Consider the following 21220-nt stretch of genomic DNA (forward strand, 5'->3'; position numbering starts at 1 on the left):
TTCCATCTTCTCTTCACGTGTAACAGAGCGGGTAGAGACTCGTCCATGCTCTCTGCCTGCCGGTGCACACTATGATGCAGCGGTGTCGCCAGTGATGACATCATAGTGTGAGCCACGGGCAGAGCACATGGGCGCGTCTCTACCCGCTCTGATACACGTGAAGAGAAGAAGGAAGAGGAGCCTCGGGGAGCTCCAGAAGGTGAGTGTGAAAGCTTATTTTTTATACCCTCCTGTATAAGGCGTGTTGGGGGTTTTCGGCACATTTTTAGTTATTTTTATGCACATATATATATACATATATATATATAGTATATAGGGTATGTTGACTCCTTTTTGTTGATGTGGAGAGCAACATACATTATAGTTAATAGTGATACCATGTTCTTGATTGATACAGATACAGTATATTCTAGAAATGTAATTAAAAAATAAAATATATAATACATTACATGTATTTTATTTAATTTTCTTTATACTGTAGATTCCACAATGTTAAAACACCAATAAAAAATACTTAAAAATCATTTTGACCATTTCAACACATTTATTTCAGCGCTTTTATCTTCTTATGCTTCATTTTCTAAACCCAAACTCTTTGTTGGATGGGTCAATTCCAAATCGAATGGTCTTTTATTTTTTTAATTTTCCGCTATGATCATATATTTTATAAATATTTCTGTAAAAAAAATAGTTTGTTTTTCTGTATTTTAATTTGAATTACTCTTCTCTTTTTCTTTAATTTTTAGTGCTAAAAAATAAATGTAACATTAGAGTTGTTGTTCTCCTTTTTTTGTAATATATTTGAAAATAATTTCTAATATATTTTTTTTAATAAATTTTTTTTTTATTTCTAATTTTATTTCACCAAAATATTCTACTGCAATTTTCGCTTGTCGTCGTGTTTGAATTGGGAGGGGGGTTTAAAAACTGAAGGAAACCAATGTAAACATGCTCCATGCAGATGTTGGCTTTGGTTGGATGGATCCCGGTGCTTCATGGCAACAGTTCTTACCGATGAGCTGCTGCGCTGCCCTTCTTTTACTTTTTATTAATGTTACTTGTAACCACAATTAAAAATTTTGTTTTTCATGATAAAAATTATTCCTTACATATAAGTTTCTTGATCCTCCCAGTACTTAATGTAAATATTACATTTTATTAGGGTCTACCGGGTGCCATAATGTCAACTCTATTCAAACTTTCACTGTAAAAAAAAAAAAAATTTTGCCCAATTTTTCTGTAGTTGCTCTAAGTATTTTGGAGCAATAATATAAATCTGAAATTATTTTTTTTAAATGATGAGCTCTAAATTCAAAATAATTTTTTTAAAAGTCCATCAGAAATAATAATAATTTAGATTTTTAGATAAAACTGTTACTATACATTAAGAAACGAAATGTTTCTAAAAAAAATTCTAAGTACTTTATTTATTGTAATATTCTAAGGAGTATTCGAAATAAGTATTTTTTCAGATTTTCTTGCTATTTCTTGTTGTAGTTTTTTATTTAGAGTTATGTCCATATGTAGGAGATGATTTACTTAGTTTAACATATGTGTTCCCTGATCAGTCTACACCGATAATTCAGTTTTTCCCATGTTAAAGGATTTTATAAATTATTTTGAGTTATTTTTTAATTTATAGAGATTAATGAATGATGTGAAAAATTTAAATATATAATTGAAAAAAATTTGAACCATGTGTTAATATCGTATTTTTCTCTTACCTTCAGCCGTGTAGGAGATCAACAAAAGGATGACAATGCTTACGAGAGGAGTTGAAGCCTTCATCTTCACAAGAATGATGATACGAAATTTAACAGATTTGTGTTTCTTATATATTGTAAGATGCACACAGGGCATTTCCTGTTTGACCTCTGGACTAACCGTTTTTATATAGTGTCACCAAACCCACAGGTGGGTGGGTGTGCAGCCTCGTCATGCTATATGTTGTCCTTTTGAACTTTTCACCCCACCCCCAATTTAAGTGTGACCCGTTTTTCTAGTTACTGTTCATTGAAAACCCACAATAGTAGTATTTAGACCAGGGGTGCACAACTTTAATGGTCCAAGGAGCACATTATCATTCTGCTCCACTTCAAGGGGCCGCACTAGTAACCTGAACCCCAGATGTACCAGAAACCACAGTACAGAACAAAATGCCACCCCCAATAGAGGACGTAAAATACTGAAGACCCTACGAGGAGACAAATAATACTGGAGACCCCCAGAGCAGACCTATAATACTGAAGACCTCCAGAGCATTCCTATAATAATGGAGACCCCCAGAGCAGTCCTATAATAATGGAGACCCCCAGAGCAGTCCTATAATACTGGAGACCCCCAGAGCAGTCCTATAATACTGGAACCCCCCTAGAACAGACCTTTATTATTGGAGACCCCAGAGCAGACCTATAATACTGAAGACCCCCAGAGCATTCCTATAATAATGGAGACCGCCAGAGCAGTCCTATAATAATGGAGACCCCCAGAGCAGTCCTATAATACTGGAGACCCCCAGAGCAGTCCTATAATAATGGAGACCCCCAGAGCAGTCCTATAATACTGGAACCCCCCTAGAACAGACCCTTATTATTGGAGACCCCAGAGTAGACCTATAATATGAGAGAACAGATAACATGTACTCACTGTTCAGGTTCCAACTCGCTCAGGATGAAGCACCTCCCTGGGTAAGTATAAAGACAGATGTTACAGAATGGATTACGGAGGGCCCCCCTCAGTCTGAGTTCTTCTTTGTACAGAGTCGTCATTTTGATGTTTGTCCCTAGAAGGCATCACAGTCCTCCTTGTGTTGTTCCTGTCGAATGGAAAATCTTCCTCTCGTCCCTTGTCTGATGAAGCCAAATAACGTAGCTCAGGTCGTTGCCGGTCTTATCTCTTCGGGTGTATGAGAGAAGAAGGTGGGTGGGAGGGGCCAAAGCCTAACTCTATCCAATCATTGCTTGTAGTCAAGGACTGTATATGATTACCCCTTATTGTTGACGCCCACTCGTCAATGTATACATGTTTTCCCTGAACGATAATAGAGAGAACTAAATTCTTACAACCTCTCAATTCTGTACAATGTATCATCTTCTCTTTTGGTTGGACAGGAGGCTGCTGATTATTTCATATACTATTAATTACATTCCTTCACTTGCCAACTATGATTTTATTTGTACACTTTTCCTGTCCAAACATAGGGGTTTAAGGGACCAAGTGTCTCATGGAAATGTTTGGATTGAACTAGCCTCTAACCTTGGAGATCATTAATGGAGTTAACACTCAACTTTCGACAATACTAAAAGCTGACTCCTGGTGTAAAGATCATTGGAAGGGTCAATAAGCCAATAGGTATTTCTCAAAGTAACTTTCCCGTAAACTATTTTTACTCATCATCTATTGGTCATTATTGGTAATTTTAGATTTGTATAGGTGAATCATGTCTGCTCTTAGAGGTATCTAAGCCTTAAAGGGAACCTGTCATCAGATATCGGCCTAATAAACCACTACCAGAATGTTGTCAATTATCTTAAAACCTTCCAGATTATGTTTCTTTCATGGCCCAGTGCAGTGGCATCATCCAGAAAATGCACTCTGAAGTGAGATGTAAAATTGGTTGTATAAGGACAAGGAGGTGGAGAGTTTAACATTGAATCATGCTCTCCTCACCTCTGAATGCCTCCTCCACTGTGATTGGAGAATTGGTTAGTGATGTCCCTGGTTGCAAGACCATCAATTACAGTGATCGGGAAGGGAAGTAGGGAAAGCCTACAGTGTTAACCTCTCCGCTTCTATGACTTTATACAACCAATTTACATCTCACTTTAGTGTTGATTTTGTGGATGATGCCACCGTACTGAAGCCATGCAAGAAACATGATCTAGAAGATGTTCAGCTGCTTGACCACATACTGGTAGTCGATTATTAGGCTAATTTCTCCTGAAAGGCTACTTGGTTTTATACATTGGAAATCGCAATCACGTTACTTGTACGATACTTTCAAAGACAGAACGGTCCAATTTTTTTTTATAGCAGGTTTCTGCTACATGCAGTACTGAAAGACTTCCAGAGACTCTACAGACTCTGCAGACATCGGGCAGATACTTTTCTGGGTATCGTATCACACTCAAAATTCTGGTATCGGTGCAATCCTAATTGGAAATAGGCATGTCCTTGAAGTTCTGGAAGTAGGCATGACCCAAGTGACACTACCATTCGACAAATATCGAAATCACTGGGTTGGAAGTGTCAGGAGTCCCGAGAGCTGCTTCAGCCATGAGGAACTGATGCTCGGCACGACACGTCCTGGGGACTGGAGTAGGGTATGTATCATTTCTTTATTATGCTACCTTCGGGCCACTTTTTCTTGAGAGTGTAATAACTTTGCCCACAGTGCTCCTTCCAGACATGACCAGGATATCCTCAACCTTCCTCCTTTTTTGCATAATATAATACAATATTGCATCTAAATAGTCTTTCATGCCACATGGGAGAGAAAACTACAGTTACCGGTATTTCAATAAAAATTGCGATATATCTAAGAAAGAGAATTTTATTACAGCAGTGAAGAAATACATAGCAAAGTTTTCCATGCTAAACTTACACAACAAGTTAAAGGGGTTTTCCAAGATTTTTGTGTATGGCTTATCCATTGGATAATTCAGCAATATCAGATAAGTCTGGGACCAACATTTGTAACCCTCACTGATCAAACAGAGAACCAGAAGGGCATCTCTGTTCCTCTTAGCTGAGCTGCGCTTACCTGACCTCTACAAAAAGATTTGACCAACCAAACCAACTCACCACTAGGGGTCCCTGGTGAGAGATCCCCATAGATCGGATTATGATGAGTCTGCTGACCTATTACATGGATACGTCGTAAATATAAATAAGATGGTAAACCACTTTACATTTAGTGCAATGCCTGAAGAATGAGAATGACATGCCCAGCTTTGTCTAGACTGGTCTATCAAAGTAAGTCTACCGTGAAAATCCATCATGGTAGACCAGGCACACATACTTATAGATCTTCATAAATCTGTTATTCTTGGCCTCCTTCCTTTTAAAATCAACTTTTAAATATGCTTATGAGCCATAAGGGCTCTTTGAGACTTTACCTCAGACCCACTGTAATGCAGCTTCAAAGGCTGTAACACTGTGTAGTTTTAAAAGTTGATTTTAGAAGGAAGAGGGCTCTAGATCATATATAAGAAGATTATCACAGTCCTGGTGCCTGGATCTATGACTAAGTGTCCCTGGTTTATCAGGATGGATTTTGAGGGTAGATTTCCTTTAAGGATCCTTTAATGTAATTCATATTTGTCCTTAGTCAGATGTGGTTGGTTCTTCACTTTGACGGCTGAGTAGGTGATAGATTCCACTTTTCTTTGTTGCCTTGATTGTTTAGGGAAACTCTTCTTACAGATCTCTGCATACTGAAGCCCTGAAGGATCCATCTGAACATCCTGTAAAATTGTGAAGATAAAAACACTGCATTACTCCCGTAAACAACAATGGGAACAGTCAGAAGTGCCAAGGGGGCCATGGACCCACTTTGGTAAGTCAGTAGCCACAGCAGCACCCCAGATATCACATCCTCTAAATAACAAGTGACATCCCCTGCTGAGCCACTGATTTGGGATATTCGGTAACTCCCAGGGACCTCTGGCCAGGATAGAAGTGTGGAAGACGTGGAGAACACCAAAATGCTGGAAACGGGAGCCGATGCAGAGAAAGTACTATTTTTGTTTTGGTTACCCCTGGCCCCAAGTGGGTCACCGAGGAGTCTTTGAAAACCTTTGAAGGAGATAAATGTATTGACCTTCCCCTTTTTACATGAGAACAAATAATGCTCATTATTAGGCCTCACGCACCTGACGGTTTATCATGGCACATGTAGTTGGCTCGCACTCGGCACTGTGGATGAGACATGGGGACATATGCTAGCCACAAAAACAATGGCCAGAACACGTCACCATGCCTTTTTTCGGCTCATCTACGGTGCAGCAAAAATTTCTGAGAAGTTCCTATGCCTGGACCAGAGTGCGGCTTGGGCACTCATTTTCTACTGTCACTCACCGATAACACGCAGGCAGCAAAAACTGACCATGGGCTTGTCGTTTTTTGACCCGAGAGCATGGGGCCTTACAATCACACATTTGATTTTACTTAGATTTTTTCTGTTGACTATCCACCCACCTGGTCCACAGCACTTGATGAACCTGTGAAAGAGCAAGTAAACAGGTTATACATTGTAGACAATGTGGTCTATACGATTATACGATTCCTGATAGCAGACACATTTGTACCTTGCAGTCGGTGCTTAATAACCACAGCCAGCAGGATTATTATCACACAAGTTTCAGCCCCTATCACGCCATAGAGAATATACGTTTTCACTTTCTCTGACATTTTCAGATCATCTGATGGAGCTAAGAAAGAAAAAAGAAAGATAAATTAGAAATTAATGTTCAAAAATCCAAAGGGAGACAATAAGGGCTTTGGGACATGACTACTTTTCCCATGTCTCAGTTCACATGATAAAGGATTTGTGAACTCCGAAACGTGTTGTGACCCGAGATATTAGATTAAAATTTCATCCGTTTTAAAAGACGTGAAGTTCCGAATCTCTGTGTGACAGTCTCCAACATACTCCTCTAGGCTCTGATCCAGGCTGTCCTGGCAACCATGTCTCCATGATTAATGTCTAAAGGCAGCACATGAGGATACCCTCACCTGAATCCGAAAAGCTATAAATAGCGTTGTGCCCAATTAAGTACAACTAATCTGCTTTCCAATTGTTTGTTCTAAATATCTTTATTTTGTCAAGAATACTACTCTATGAGCTCTACTCGGTCTCTCCTTGTCTGCCTTCCTATTTTATCTAGGTGTAGAGGATGCCCTCGGTCTATGGGGATGGTAGAACCTCCTCTCCTCTAGGTGTAGAGGATGTCCCCTGTCTATGGTGATGGTATAACCTCCTCTCCTCTAGGTGTAGAGGATGCCCCCTGTCTATGGTGATGGTGGAACCTCCTCTCCTCTAGGTGTAGAGGATACCCCTGTCTATGGTGATGGTAGAACCTCCTCTCCTCTAGGTGTAGAGGATGTCCCCTGTCTATGGTGATGGTAGAACCTCCTCTCCTCTAGGTGTAGAGGATGCCCCCTGTCTATGGTAATGATAGAACCTCCTCTCCTCTAGGTGTAGAGGATGCTCTGTGTCTATGGTGATGGTAGAACCTCCTCTCCTCTAGGTGTAGAGGATGCCCCCTGTCTATGGTGATGGTAGGACCTCCTCTCCTCTAGGTGAAGAGGATGCCCCCTGTCTATGGTGATGGTAGAACCTCCTCTCCTCTAGGTGAAGAGGATGTCCCCTGTCTATGGTGATGGTAGAACCTCCTCTCCTCTAGGTGTAGAGGATGCCTCCTGTCTATGGTGATGGTAGAACCTCCTCTCCTCTAGGTGTAGAGGATGCCCCCTGTCTATGGTGATGGTAGAACCTCCTCTCCTCTAGGTGTAGAGGATGCCCCGTGTCTATGGTGATGGTAGTACTGCTCTCCTCTAGGTGTAGAGGATGCCCCCTGTCTATGGTGATGGTAGAACCTCCTCTCCTCTAGGTGAAGAGGATGCCCCCTGTCTATGGTGATGGTAGAACCTCCTCTCCTCTAGGTGAAGAGGATGTCCCCTGTCTATGGTGATGGTAGAAGCTCCTCTCTTCTAGGCGTAGAAGATGCCCCCTATCTATAGTGATGGTAGAACCTCCCCTCCTCTAGATGTAGAAGACGCCCCTGTCTATGGTGATTGTAGAACCACACCTCCTCTAGGTGCTAATCTGCTGAGCGTCATTCCAATTGTTTGTTCTAAATATCTTTATTTTGTCATTACAACAATACTACTCTATGAGCTCTACTCAGTCTCTCCTTGTCTGCCTTCCGATTTTATCTAGGTATAGAGAATGCCCCCTGTCTATGGTGATGGTAGAACCTCCTCTCCTCTAGGTGAAGAGGATGCCCCCTGTCTATGGTGATGGTAGAACCTCCTCTCCTCTAGGTGTAGAGGATGCCCCATTGTCTATGGTGATGGTAAAACCTCCTCTCCTCTAGGTGTAGAGGATGCCCCCGTCTATGGTGATGGTAAAGCCCCCTCTCTTCTAGAGGTGGAGGATGCCCTCTGTCTATGATGATGGTAGAACCTCCTCTCCTCTAGTTGTAGAGAATGTCCCCCTGTCTACGGTGATGGTTGAGCCACCTCTCTTCTAGACGTGGAGGATGCCCCATGTCTATGATGATGGTAGAACTGCCTCTCCTAATAAAATACCTGCAGCAATTGATTTCCTTGTGACCTCCAGGATTGTTCCCGTTCCTGTTCCCGTCTCTTTATGTAAAACCGTCTTTATATGACAGCAAAAACTTCCAGAGTCGTTCTCTGTCAGGTTGAAGATAGTGATTGTAGCTTTCTGTGTCTCATTACTGGGTGCTTGGGAGTTACTCGCTGTCTGATCTGAGGCTGGGATAGAGAACTGTACCCTGTGTTGGAAACATGGGTAATTCTGAAGTGGAATTGCAGTAGCATCACATCCTAAGGTCCATGTCACAATGTAGGAGGTATCTGAAGATATAAATGAGCAGGAGATGTTCACCGAGCCTCCAGCTGTTGCTTGGAGCGTTTTTGGTTGTGTCACCACCAGCTGTTTTTGGCCATTTCCTTTAAAAATAAAAGAGGTTAGATTCCAATGACTATAAAGTGTAGATTTCATGCTAAATTCAGATTTGCGTGAATTTAAAATATGGGCTAAAATGCTCCCTACTCAAAATGATACAACCATCAAAATAATATAATCAGCACTGAACTATCCTTACATGGTATCATTATAATAGTACTGTCAGTAGTCATTCTTTTTTTAAAAAACGAATAGAAAATGTTAAGATACAAAAACACTTTTATAATCATTCTATGGATACGTATAAGCACAGGGTTGGATGTTCAGACACAAGGGACGTGTCTGTAGTGAGTGGTAAGAAGTAGCATTCACTTTTGAGCCCTGATAAGGGAGATATAGACCTGTAACGGATTTGGTTATGGGGTTTAGGAACCGGAACTTACCCAACTGACAGAAAGCTGAGATGACTTATAATTTGTAATAACTTAAAGAGGAACTGTCATGGAAATTTGGGACATTAAACCACCCACAGGTCCTTATGGACCAGTGGTTTTGTGTCCCAAATTGCCCATTTCCAAGTCCTTCTGTGACTCCAATGAAAATATAACAAAGTTTACACTTACCCAGAAATGAGTCTGATGAGGCACATCGGACTCATCTCTTGTGCTCCCCTCGCCATCGCAGTTCTTCAAAGAAGCTGGAGCGCTACACTGGCTTCATTACACAAGCGCTGTGGCTATGGCGCATGCGCAATGGAGCCATGATGTAGTATGCTGGCTTCACTGCGGAGCATTGGACCGAGGTAAGTATAACGTGTTTTTTTAATTTTACTAGCGGCCACAGAGGGACTTAATAAAGGACAATTTGCAACACTAAACCACTGGTCCATAAGGACCTGTGGGTGGTTTAGTGTCCCAAACTGCCATGAAAGGTCTTCATACATATTATATGAATATCTGCCTAATTTACAGATTTTTACTGGTTTCTTTGACCATCTAATGTGTGTGGAGCTTCCAAAATTCTCTCCAGATGGGAAACATAGGGTCAGATAAGGAGCAGACAAGTTGGAATTCAGCTACCCAATATTTTTGTACGTATCAGTCCCCGGGTTACGTATAAGATAGTTTCCTTAGGTTTGTACTTAAGTTGAATTTGTATGTAAGTTGAAACTGTATATTTTATAATTGTAGATCCAGATAAAATAATAATTTGGCTGGGGTTACAATTATAAAATATACAGTTCCGACTTACATACAAATTTAGCTTAAGAGAGCAAACCTACAGAACCTTTCTTGTACGTAACCCGGGGACTGCCTGTACTCATAGGCTCAGACCTTCATGGTTATAAATACTGACTTCACATATTTTAGATTCTGTTTAATAAGACTTTGTGAGGTTTGGGTTTGATGTCGGTGCTCATGTGGCCAAATTATAATCCAGTAAAAATTATTTATTTTTAATTTGTATATTCACTGATGGTATATAAATTCCTGATTCCTATCATTATATATATATTAAATAGTTTTAGTAAAGCTCCTGGGACTGAGAATAATTATATTACATCCAATAATGTTTTCAAGCAATTGCTCTATAAATTTAACTTGTTAGGTCAATGTAACCCCGAAGAATTTAAAGCATCTAAAAAAAATCTAAAATTTTATTTTTGATTATAGAACTTTGGCTAAACTGTAATTTCAGCGATTCGGTTGTAATTCTGTTACATTTTTGGATGTATTTTGGACGAGATTTTTTTAAATGGTCAACACTTGTCCTAGAAAGTGCACAGTTTTCTTTATATGAGAGATAAAAGACTCTCATATTGTCTCTCATTGCACAACTAAAAAACACAAATGGGAAATGAAATATATATATAAAACTTTTTTCCCGTCGGAGGTCTTCTAAAAAGTGAATGCCCACAGCCAAACATTTGCGTTTGATGGCAACAAATTCTAATTTTATTGTTTAATAATTAAGCTAAAGATTTTTTTTCCCTTAATATAGCTTAAGTGAAGCCTTCTAACAAAGCTAGTATACAGACGGCCCCCTACTTAAGAACACCCGACTTACAGACGACCCCTAGTTACAAACGGACATCTGGATGTTGGTAATCTACTGTACTTTATCCTTAGGCTACAATAATCAACTATAACAGTTATCACAGGTGCCTAAAATTAAGCTTTGTTAATCCTGGTTCTTATGACAACCCAACATTTTTAAATTTTTTTAAAAAGACACAAAAAATTTGGCCTGGAGCTACAATTATAAAATATACAGTTCCGACTTACATACAAATTCAAATTAAGAACAAACCTACAGAACTTATCATTTACGTAACCCGGGGACCGCCTGTATATATATAATAATATAATAAATAATAAAAGTGAATATGCAAAAATTTTATGATATAACTGAATAGAAAACACGATTTGTAGAATATATTTTTACTCGAATACAAAATCAGAAAGCAAATTTCTAAATTTACTAAACGTTTTCCACAAATATTTAGATAGAAAAAGTGATAAGCCGCATGGTGTCAGTGAGCAAAAATAAAGTTAAAATATTTATTTCGGATAATCACAAAACATAATATAAATGAATAACAATTATTGTTCTAAGAATCATTAACTTACAACTACGTCTCACAGAACGGGTCGTGTCGGTTTATTACATCCTATATTATATTATTAAATAGGTAGATTTATGATGTGCAAGGTTATGCAGATCTATTAGAGCATCTGTTAAAATGACCTAAAATATATTGTAATAAATATGATTTTTTTTTTATTCAGTTAAGTTTGTTGAACTGATATTATTAACACTTATAACAAAAATAGAAAAAATAAATCTAAAATATAATAGAAACTTGCGAATACAAGTACAGGCGGTCGCCTACTTAAGAACACCCGACTTACAGACAACCCCTAGTTACAAACGGACCTCTGGATTTTGGTAATTTACTATATTTTAGCCTTAGGCTACAATAAAGAGCTATAACAGTTATCACAGGTGTCTGTAATTAAGATTTATTGTTAATCCTGGTTCTTATGACAACCCAACATTTTAAAAATACAATAGTCACAGAGACCAAAAATTTTTTTCCTGGAGTTACAATTACAAACTATACAGTTCCGACTTAAATACAAATTCAACTTAAGAACAAACCCGCAGAACCTATCTTGTACGTAACCCGGGGACTGCCTGTAGCAATGTTAAAAGTCTTTAATATTTAGTATTAAATAAATAACATGAAAATATGAATTGTTTAAATTATTCGTATTAGTTTTAAAATATTTATAAAAATAAAAAATGTGATATAAATATTGTCAACATTATTACTATCCTATTAAACATACTCCTAATAATACTATTAATAATGATGATGGTTATGTTAAGCTATTTCTAAGATTTAGAATTTTTTTTTTTTTACATTTAGTAGCAAATTTAATTTAATATATAAAATAAATAATATAATAAATAATAATCATAATAATAATAATATAATAATACTAATATAATAATAATAATATAATAATAATAATAATAATACTAAAAGTATCAACAGTCATTCAAAATTCATCATAATAACCATTGAATTAATAATCTTCCAAAAATGAAAAACAAAAATTTACAAACTCGCTATTTGTTAAACCCAAAAAAAATTACAGTTGCGAAACATTGAGTAAAAATTATTTCCCGGGCAATCGTCTCCTTACCATAATGTGGAAAGGAAATTATCAGGAGAAAAGCTAAAGAGACGCGGCTGAGCTGAAGCTTCATTTTCTGAAAGGTGAAATAATTATTAGCAATAGTGGTGCTCTACTTTTCTACGCCCGATGTCACCACGCCTTCTGCATTGGCCCAGTATCATTCAAGCATCATGGAAAATGTGGTTAGGAGTTGGGGTTTACCATCAAAGCTTCACCTCTAGGGTCATCACCAGCGAAGCGCGCTGCCTCCATATGTGTTATCGCTCCCCCTCATCACCGTCCAGGCTAAGAAACTAAAGGAAGTCGTAGACTCAGCATTTGCTGCTAACACAGGATTTCACTCTTGCACTCAAATATTATTTAGACAATTAGGCTCGGCTCTTTAACCCCTTAAGGAAGCAGGGTTTTTTCTTGCTCGTTTCTTGCTCTCCACGTTCAAAAATCCATAATTTTTTAATTTTTCCATGTACAGAGCTGTGCCTGACTTCTCCGTCACATTATTTATTATTCCATGCCATGTACTGGGAAGCTGGAAAAAAATTCCTAATTAAAAAAAAAAAAAACATGTTCGTGTCACGTTCTTGTGGGTCCAGTTTTTACTACTTTCACCGTGTGCGCCAAATAACCTGTTTATTTATTTATTTGTTCCATTTTTTAATGTGAAATAAAATGGTGTAAAAGTCGTGTCTCGGACATTTGGGCGCTATTTTCCGTTACACCAGCAATAACAGTTTTTATATTTTAATAGATTGGGCATTTTGGGACACAACAATACCTATTGTGTCTGTGATTTTTACTGCTTATTACGTTTTATATCAGTTCTAGAGAAAAGGGGTTATTTTAACTTTTAGGGTTTTTTTTACTTTTTAAAATTATTTTTGAAACTTTTTTTTACAATTATTTTTAAACCCTCTAGGGTAAATCAACCCTAGATGGTCTGATCATTCCTACCATATACTGCAATAATACTGTATTGCTGAATATGTCATTTTTGCTCAGTATTCATTACAATGAGCCACTGGCTCATTGTAACCAATCTTCAGAAACAGGCTGTCATGGCAACCGAACGCTGCCGCCCGATGACGCCCCCCCCCCCACGTGCCGCCATCTTTTAAATGTTGCTGAGGACATTGGAAGAGTTAATAGCCGCTATCGTTGCAAGCACCAACTGCAATATGCAACAAACCCCATCTGTGTATGAAGCCATGAGCCCTCTTCATACACCCCTGTACCTCTGCGCTGTACAGCAAGGAGCGTCAAGGGGCTAAAATATTTGTCATCTTTATTGTGAGTCAGTTATTTTAATTGTAAAATTAAGCCTGTAATAACCCAATATAAAAAAACATGTAATTGTGATCATTCGCTTGCCTGACCCCTTGGTACCACGTATTGGTGTCTCTGTACCCGCTGGGCCAGCTATGGGGCCACCACAAGAGGTAGCGGCCTTGCGAACTCTCTGGAGCAAAGTACAGATCTCAGCATAGGGGTCAAACGAAGAATACCAGAGAGGTCGAGGGATAACACCCTTACTGTGTGGCCCAAAGTCACAACAGTAAAATAGCACAGTGGGTTCACAACCTGCTGCTTTTTACAGGCTCCGGTGATGCCCCTCAGCTCTTCAACTTCATTTACATAAAGATTAAAGTTAAAAAACATATAGCTATATTCACCCAAATGAGAGCATGACTCCAAGTTCTAGCAAGGTTCTAGGAATACAAGGAAAATTAGGCATGCTCTCCAATTCGGGCCAATGCAACATGCATTATTCAAAGAATTAGCTTTAAGGCTATATTCACACTGCCGTTGCCCGCCCGTACCGTACCGGGCACGGGGAGAGGAGGTGCCCTCACCCCCGCCCCTCTCCATAGGAAGTTATGGCGCACGGGGCCGTACTCCGGGTAAAGATGGGACAGGCCCTATCTTTTTCCCGGGTACGGAACGGTACGGTGCGGCACGTGTGCTGCACCGTACCGCTCCCGTAGGGCGCCGTGCGCCCATTGCCGTCTATGGAGGACGTATATCGGCCGTACATACGTCCTCCATACGGTAGTGTGAATGTAGCCTAAGGGTGAATACAGGGTAAACCAGTGGTAGATTTCCTTTAACAGAAAGATAGGAACCTCCGGCATGAACCTATTTGCCTCCAAGCAGAATCACCAAGTTCCATCTTTCTTTTCATCAAGAGCAGATGCCTCTTGCGGTGTAAATTCTCAATTTAAGCCTTGGCCTTAGGATATATTGTACTATATGCTTTCCCCTCTTTCTCTCTCCTCCCTAGAGTAATTTCCAGGATCAAGGAAGTCCAAGCGCAATGGATCCTGATGGCGCCATTTTGGCCAAAGATGTCACGGTTCACGGCGAAAAGCCAAATAGTTTATCGAGCTGCCTTATCATCAAACTCCCCCATTTCAGACCACAATAGATAAAACGCACCATTACAGCTCACCAGATAAGATGTACGACTCATCCACGTCACAGATCCCACACGGATCAATGCGTGGAACTAATATGGAAGAAGAAAATAAATCCAGCAGGGCAAGCCGTTTTCTTCCTCAAAATGCAAACTTATTCCAAAAACGTCATCCATTTCATAAAACTTGGGTCATAACAGAAAGCTTCCAAAGGATAAAATCGACAGTCTCACAGCCATTGTGATTCTGGTGTCATCCGACACTCTTGCTCATGACCCAGTCTAGGGTCCAGTTCTTAATCCCTCAGTGCAACGGTTTCGTCTAACAACCTACAGGACTTACTATGACAAAAGGTTATTCAGACCGGGTAATAACTACCCGTTTGTTGAGCAGGAAAAAGATAATTCAAAAATTTACAATATGGTTTGTAGTGTGTTTGTCAAATTTACTAAGGACACATGGGATCAATCATCTATTAATAAGTCGGAATTTACCATCACACAAACGTGTGTAGGTCTTGGTCTACCGGGGGCAGTTGTTTACGGCACAAGAGCCACTGAGGTTTGACTTCCGCTCACACGCTTTCGACAATAATAATTGACTGCCAGACGTGCAAACTCAGTCAGAGATAGGACCTGCTCTGAGTTTTTCGGCATAGGCAGTCAGCTCATATAAGGGGACGTGGAAACAATTGCCCTGTCTATGAGCCCATAGAAGAGTCTGGGGACGATAGCTTTCTATAGACACGTAATATATATAACTATATTACATTTTCTCCAGATAAGGGACTAAAAGTGTCATGTTGCAGGCCTAAGTGTGTTCCTGGTCTTTAAAGGAAACCTCCTACTAAGGTAGATCCGGTGGTAGGTTTCTGTATTCTTTTGCAGCCCTATGCTTTTTTTGATAAAACTTCTAGTTACCCAGAACTTTATAAAGTTATTTTCTTATATATGCAAATATTATTTAGAGGGTACTGGGAAATAGAGTAGCCACGCAATGGAGCAGGAGCTACGGCTACTCCACGCCCCAATAGCCTGTTTCCATCCCTCCTAGTAGGCATTCTTCAGGGCATAGCTAGCTGTAGCTGCGCACACTCGTCTGCAAAGCGGCTGCAGGTACTACGACGCAGCCTTGTCTCCAAAACCTGAGCTACTGCACATGTGCAGAACTTTGGCTTCAGAGTCAAGTGTACGCAGCTACAGCGAGCTGTGTGCTAAAGACTGCTTTGTAGATGAGATCTTATGGGGCGTCCAGTAGCCTCTAAAAATATTGCATATATATAAGATAACATTTAGTTACCCAGAACTTTATGAAAAAGTTTAGTCAAAAAAAGCATAGGGCTGCAAAACTATACAGGAACCTGCCACTGGATCTACCTTATTAGGTAGATCTGTAATAGTAGGATTCCTTTAAAGTAGCTCCACTTTTTTAAAGGAGCTTCTAGAATCTAGACGGTCTCCATTTAATCCTCCATTTAAGCCTTTGTCTAAAGCTTCAGTCTGCCTTTCTTCTCGCTATTACTGTAGCCAGTAGGGTTGGAGAAATACAGGTTATTTCATGAAAGGCTCGGAACCAAAACCAGATGTGGTCCCTGTAAAGACTTGCACCTGTTCTGTATGTTTGACCACACCTGCTTTGTGCTCACAGTAACTGATGCAAATAACTGAAGATCTAATGACGACATGAGCTGGGCCTTAGGCCGATGTCACACAACCGTGGTCCTTGAAAATCAGACCATGCACTGGATGTATTTCATGGACCGGCTACAGTGCAGAGGACGGGATTGTGTGCATGATGGTGATAAATGATGCAGGGAGGTTCCTTCAACCGGCAAAAACTGGAATGTTTTTTAATCGTAAAATATGGCCAGTGCGTAGTCAATTTCTCATGGAACAACCACAGTTGATTTTATGCCAACGTAAACTATATCATGGAAGGCAACGAGTGGTAAATGGCCCATTAAATCCTGTGCTGCTTGTGTTCTCTATGCACAGCGATGTTCCAGAGATTTCACTGATTTAACAACTGAACTACCCAAGCTGAATTACCCTCCCAGAAATACAAATGGGCCTTTACATCTGTTTGAGGGTTGCATCACCCGGATGTCCCAAAACAGTTCTACCAGTTCTAGGCTGATACTCCCTACTTCCTGCTTCTTCCTTAACTTGCAGCCTGACAAGAAGAACATCAATCTAATTCTTATGATCCCTATGACCTAGCAGAGGACCCAAAGCATAATATTGAAAACCCCAAAATAATTGATGCGACAATTTGCATTTCGAGGAAATAATCATATGAAGACATTCACAATACCTTGGATCTGTATCCTACAAGTGATATTTCCCTCCATCTCTATGTATGACCAGCTCTTTTCATATTTGGACGTTATCATATCTACAACTACTTTTTCAGTCTCTTGTTAGTTCCTTAGTCTATTCTCCTGATGTCAAGCAGTTGGGAGACAATTGACCTAGCGGCTTAGAAAGGATTTGGTTCTGCTGTGGAAATGCCCTTGTTTTTCTGAAGATTTTATCTATTTGTATTTTGTACCAAAGAAAAAAGTTGCTTCCTGTGTCTTGAAGTGCCCTCATTGGTGGCCTGAACACAATTGGGCACATTTACTTACCTGGTCCTGTCGCTATCCCCGATCTAGACGGTCCGGCGAAGATGAAGTCCGGCGCGATTCACCAAGATGGTGCGCCCGAGATCCTGCATGTGTCACTTCCCCGCTGAGGTCCGTCGGAGTTCACTTTCTTTTTCTCTGTGTATGTGAGTGCATGGCTTGCGACACAATTTGAATTGTTAAATCCCGTGCGTTGTCCGAATCCATCGGATCGTCCGATGGCCCGCCCCCCCCCCGATTTGTGTCACGTGAAAGCCGGCGCCGATGCGCCAAAATCTGATCGCGTGTGCCAAAAACCCCAGTTAAATGCGGCACGAAACGGAAAAGTTCGGGAAACCCGACAGAAATGCGTTCCGCTGACCCTTAGTAAATGTGCCCCAATCATTACACACTCTCTGGTTATTTAAAGTATCCTGAAAGATAGCTACTTCAAGAGGTAGCCGCCTGGCAATTTTCCTGTAGCAAAGTTGAGATCCAGGGGGAATGAGGGGGGGTTAAAGGGTACATTTCTGGAAGCCAGTTAGATATCACCCTTAGGAGAAGCCACAAGTCAAATCTGACTGCTACTTTACTAATCATAAAGTTGTAAATAGGTCAGGGATCGACTATTGGGACCCACATTGATTATGAGAACAGGACTTTGTCTGCATGTAGCAGTTTCCTCTTATTTCATCTCTACGAGACTGAAGACGGCAGCTGCGCTGACCAGCCTGGATGGAGCCTGTACCAACACATGCATATTTGTGTTTATATATATAATATGCTACCCAAATCACAAAAATCTGTGTAAATATGGTCTTTTCCCTTGTAGCAACAAATTAAAATGTCACAAAGTCCAGTTTAATAAGATTAACACAGGTCCCAGAGCACAGACATGACACAGCACAGATACTACAAGTCAATATTCATGTAAGTCCTCAGGTCCCGTTCCCAGGCCTTTGCTTTCGCTTCCTTCCTTCTCTCCTCTTTCCTGCTGACAGTAGCCACCCGTTGAGTCCTCATGTGTGTGATCGCCGGCCGGGCTACTGCCAAGGTGTCGTTAGCAGCAAAATGGGTGACTTTTGGCTTCTCGTCACTTTGGAAACCGAGGCCTTTTTGGTCTCTTTTAAGAATTGTCTGAACAGGGAACTTCCTGCCTGTGCCGTCTGGTCCCAGCCCGACCTCAGAATCCCAGCCTTCCTTTATCATCATCTTGTATCCAATGTTATGTTCTGGGATGGCGTAGTAGGTGGGAGGAAGCTTCTTTTTTTTGTTGAAGAGATGCACTGTGGAGCGTTCATGGGTTTCGATGCTGTCCTCTTCATAATGAGTCTTGCAGACCTCACAGTATTTCCTTTCTGGTGGATGTGTCCTGTGTATACAAAAGAAGTTATGGTTATTGCTAAGAAATCTCCATTCTCTCTTTAAGGGACTTCCCACTTATTGACTACATGGGTCTAGGCATCCAGAAAACATGGGCTAATTGTGCAAGGACACAACCCCAATCTGATATTGTCCAATCAAAGCTGACAATGGTAGACTGAGTAGAAACAAACCTAACTGGTAACATCAAGTTGTCAATAGAAGGATTGAGATTTAAGTCTGTTTTAACCTTCACCGACGTCATAGAGAAACAGAAAGTAAAATAATATACTTGTTTATATAACTTGGACCAGCTATGTTGAGTTTGAGAACATCATGCAGCACCTATTCTTGTCATCAAGGGGACTATGGTACGATGGATCCAGTACATTGGTGAAGCTTTAGGGCTCAGAGATGTTAACACATATCGAGGATTTTTTTCCCTGCGCTCGAGTCCGCTGTCTCGTAGTATTAAATGGAGCAGCAGGGTACAAGCATTTAGGCCTTGGGTTTGGTGGAGAGGGACCTGTTCTTGTTATCAGTGAGGGTCCCTGCACTTGAACTCCCACGGATCAGATTGTAATCACTTATCCACACAAAAATACTTGGCACCGCCCCTTAAACTTGCTCACAGCGAGTAAAGCATCTGTCACCCTGTGTCACTGAATGGACTTTTGGCTTATAAAACCATACGACTTGCCCAAGTGCTAAAAGTAAAAAAAATCTAGAACATTTATGAATAAACTATACCTGTGTAGTATCGTTTCTATATGCTTGTGTTAATGGGGGGGTAATGAAACTACACAAATTGGAACAACTATTGAAGTTTGAGAACCTACAATTTCTATGGATCACCCCTTTAAACCTCTAGTATGAATGGAGCAACAGTTAGGCAGCATTTGGCTATCTCTAGAGGGCCACAGAGATTAGAGGTTATGCTTGTGAACCACCGTTCCATTCAGTCGGGGGTAAAAGTGACTTTCATTCTTGTAATCAGTGAGGTCTCCGCTGTTGGACCCAATAAATCTAAAATATATGTCTAATATAAAACCCACAAGAACCGAAGGCATGTTACAAGGACTGTCCTTTCATTGGTCAAGGTCTTTACCGCTTAGCTACATCTTCAGAACAAAGGATGTTAGAGTATTGCTCAACCGGTAGACAGGAGAACTTCCCTGCAGGAAACTTAACCTGTTCCGAGGACTTCAGGGGTCCCAATTGGCTGATCCAGATTATCATATAGTGTACGGATATCCTATGACAAACATTTGGCTACATGGTCATGGCCTTGGTCCTTCAGGAAGTAGATGACAGGAAATAAATGCCACTCCAGTGCTGGTATTTTTGGAATATGGAATATGTCAGCATTAGACCCCTTAGTTCTGCTTAAAGGGCTTGTCCGAGTTTTTAAAAAATATATATATATGTGGCCGGGAGAGGGCTGCCTAAAACAATAAAGTTGTACTTACCTTCCGGTGCCCTCCGGTATCCAGCGCTGCTGTCGCTCCGGTCCGGGCGCCATGTAAACAAACATGGCCACCGGAGCAGCGCTGCATTCAGCTTCTGGCCGGCCACGCCTATCCGTCACTATACACAGCATTGTGTATGGAGGCCGGAAGCTGAATGCAGCGCTGCTCTGGCGGCCATGTTTGTTTACATGGCGCCCGGACCGGAGCGACAGCAGCGCTGGATACCGGAGGGCACCGAAAGGTAAGTACAGCTTTATTGTTTTAGGCAGCCCGCTCCCGGCCACATATATATTTTTTTCAAAACTCGGACAACCCCTTTAAGTTTTCCATCAGAGCTCCTCCATATAAGACAAAGCATCAGATTCCTTCCCCATATGCAATAGAAATGTTAATAACTTCACTCACCTTGGAGTTATGGTTTGACGCTGACCTCTTAAAGAATCCTGAAGGATCTGGACAACGTCCTCATGTCCAGCCTCTTCTGCTAACATCAAAGCATCCTTGCCTTTGGTTTCACAAACCCCGACCCAGGCTGCGCCCCTCTGCAGTAGATAACCTACGACATCCTTCTTCCCCGCATATGCGGCGCACATTAAAGCCGTCCAGTAATAATGATCCTGAAAATTGACATTGCAGTTCTCCTTCTCCAGCAGCTTCTTCACACCTTTCAGGTCTCCGTGTTGAGAACATTTTAGTAGCTGGTGGCCCTTCCGCTCATCTGTACCATCTGGTGTAGACACGACAGGTCTGGTTTGGGATTGCCCTGCCGTTCCCCCCTGCGTAGATGTGGTGACCCGCTTTCGTTTTCGAGAAGGCTTCTTGGATGGCGACGCCCCCATTTCGTTGGACAGAAGACTCTCATAGAAGGTCTTCGCCTCCTCACCGGAAATGTTCACCTCTCTTCTGCGAGATGAGTTTTTATTTCTCTGTTCTCCATTTTCCCAGAAGTCGGACTTCTCACGAGCTTTGGTAAATGTGATAAGCCGAGGGAAATTCATCTTCTGTGTGAGAGA

The 21220-nt window shown here is 40.8% G+C and overlaps 2 protein-coding genes across 2 annotated transcripts; both read right to left on the reverse strand.

Annotated features, from left to right (window-relative positions):
* Positions 1-5303: 5303 nt before the first annotated feature.
* On the reverse strand, positions 5304-12503 carry LOC140077595 (uncharacterized). Its single transcript, XM_072124876.1, has 5 exons — positions 12370-12503; positions 8314-8700; positions 6309-6431; positions 6199-6221; positions 5304-5465 (listed from the first exon to the last, which is right to left on the reverse strand). The coding sequence occupies exons 1-5, from the start codon at positions 12431-12433 to the stop codon at positions 5304-5306; spliced, it is 759 nt and encodes a 252-aa protein (XP_071980977.1). The 5' UTR covers positions 12434-12503.
* A 5718-nt stretch (positions 12504-18221) lies between these two features.
* On the reverse strand, positions 18222-21220 carry GPANK1 (G-patch domain and ankyrin repeats 1). Its single transcript, XM_072123978.1, has 2 exons — positions 20613-21220; positions 18222-18748 (listed from the first exon to the last, which is right to left on the reverse strand). The coding sequence occupies exons 1-2, from the start codon at positions 21203-21205 to the stop codon at positions 18289-18291; spliced, it is 1053 nt and encodes a 350-aa protein (XP_071980079.1). The 5' UTR covers positions 21206-21220; the 3' UTR covers positions 18222-18288.

This window comes from Engystomops pustulosus, chromosome 9 (genome assembly GCF_040894005.1).
Source record: "Engystomops pustulosus chromosome 9, aEngPut4.maternal, whole genome shotgun sequence".
Classification (NCBI taxonomy): domain Eukaryota; kingdom Metazoa; phylum Chordata; class Amphibia; order Anura; family Leptodactylidae; genus Engystomops; species Engystomops pustulosus.

Bases quoted from the DNA above. Each gene is read 5' to 3' on its own strand.
- LOC140077595 (XM_072124876.1), bottom strand. From the start codon at position 12,433: ATGAAGCTTCAGCTCAGCCGCGTCTCTTTAGCTTTTCTCCTGATAATT. The intron at 8,701-12,369 runs GTAAGGAGACGA...TTATTTTTAAAG, and splicing joins AATTTCCTTTCCACATTATG to GAAATGGCCAAAAACAGCTG. The intron at 6,432-8,313 runs GTATTTTATTAG...TTTCTTTCTTAG, and splicing joins AAGGAAATCAATTGCTGCAG to CTCCATCAGATGATCTGAAA.
- GPANK1 (XM_072123978.1), bottom strand. From the start codon at position 21,205: ATGAATTTCCCTCGGCTTATCACATTTACCAAAGCTCGTGAGAAGTCC. The intron at 18,749-20,612 runs GTGAGTGAAGTT...TTGTATACACAG, and splicing joins CGTCAAACCATAACTCCAAG to GACACATCCACCAGAAAGGA.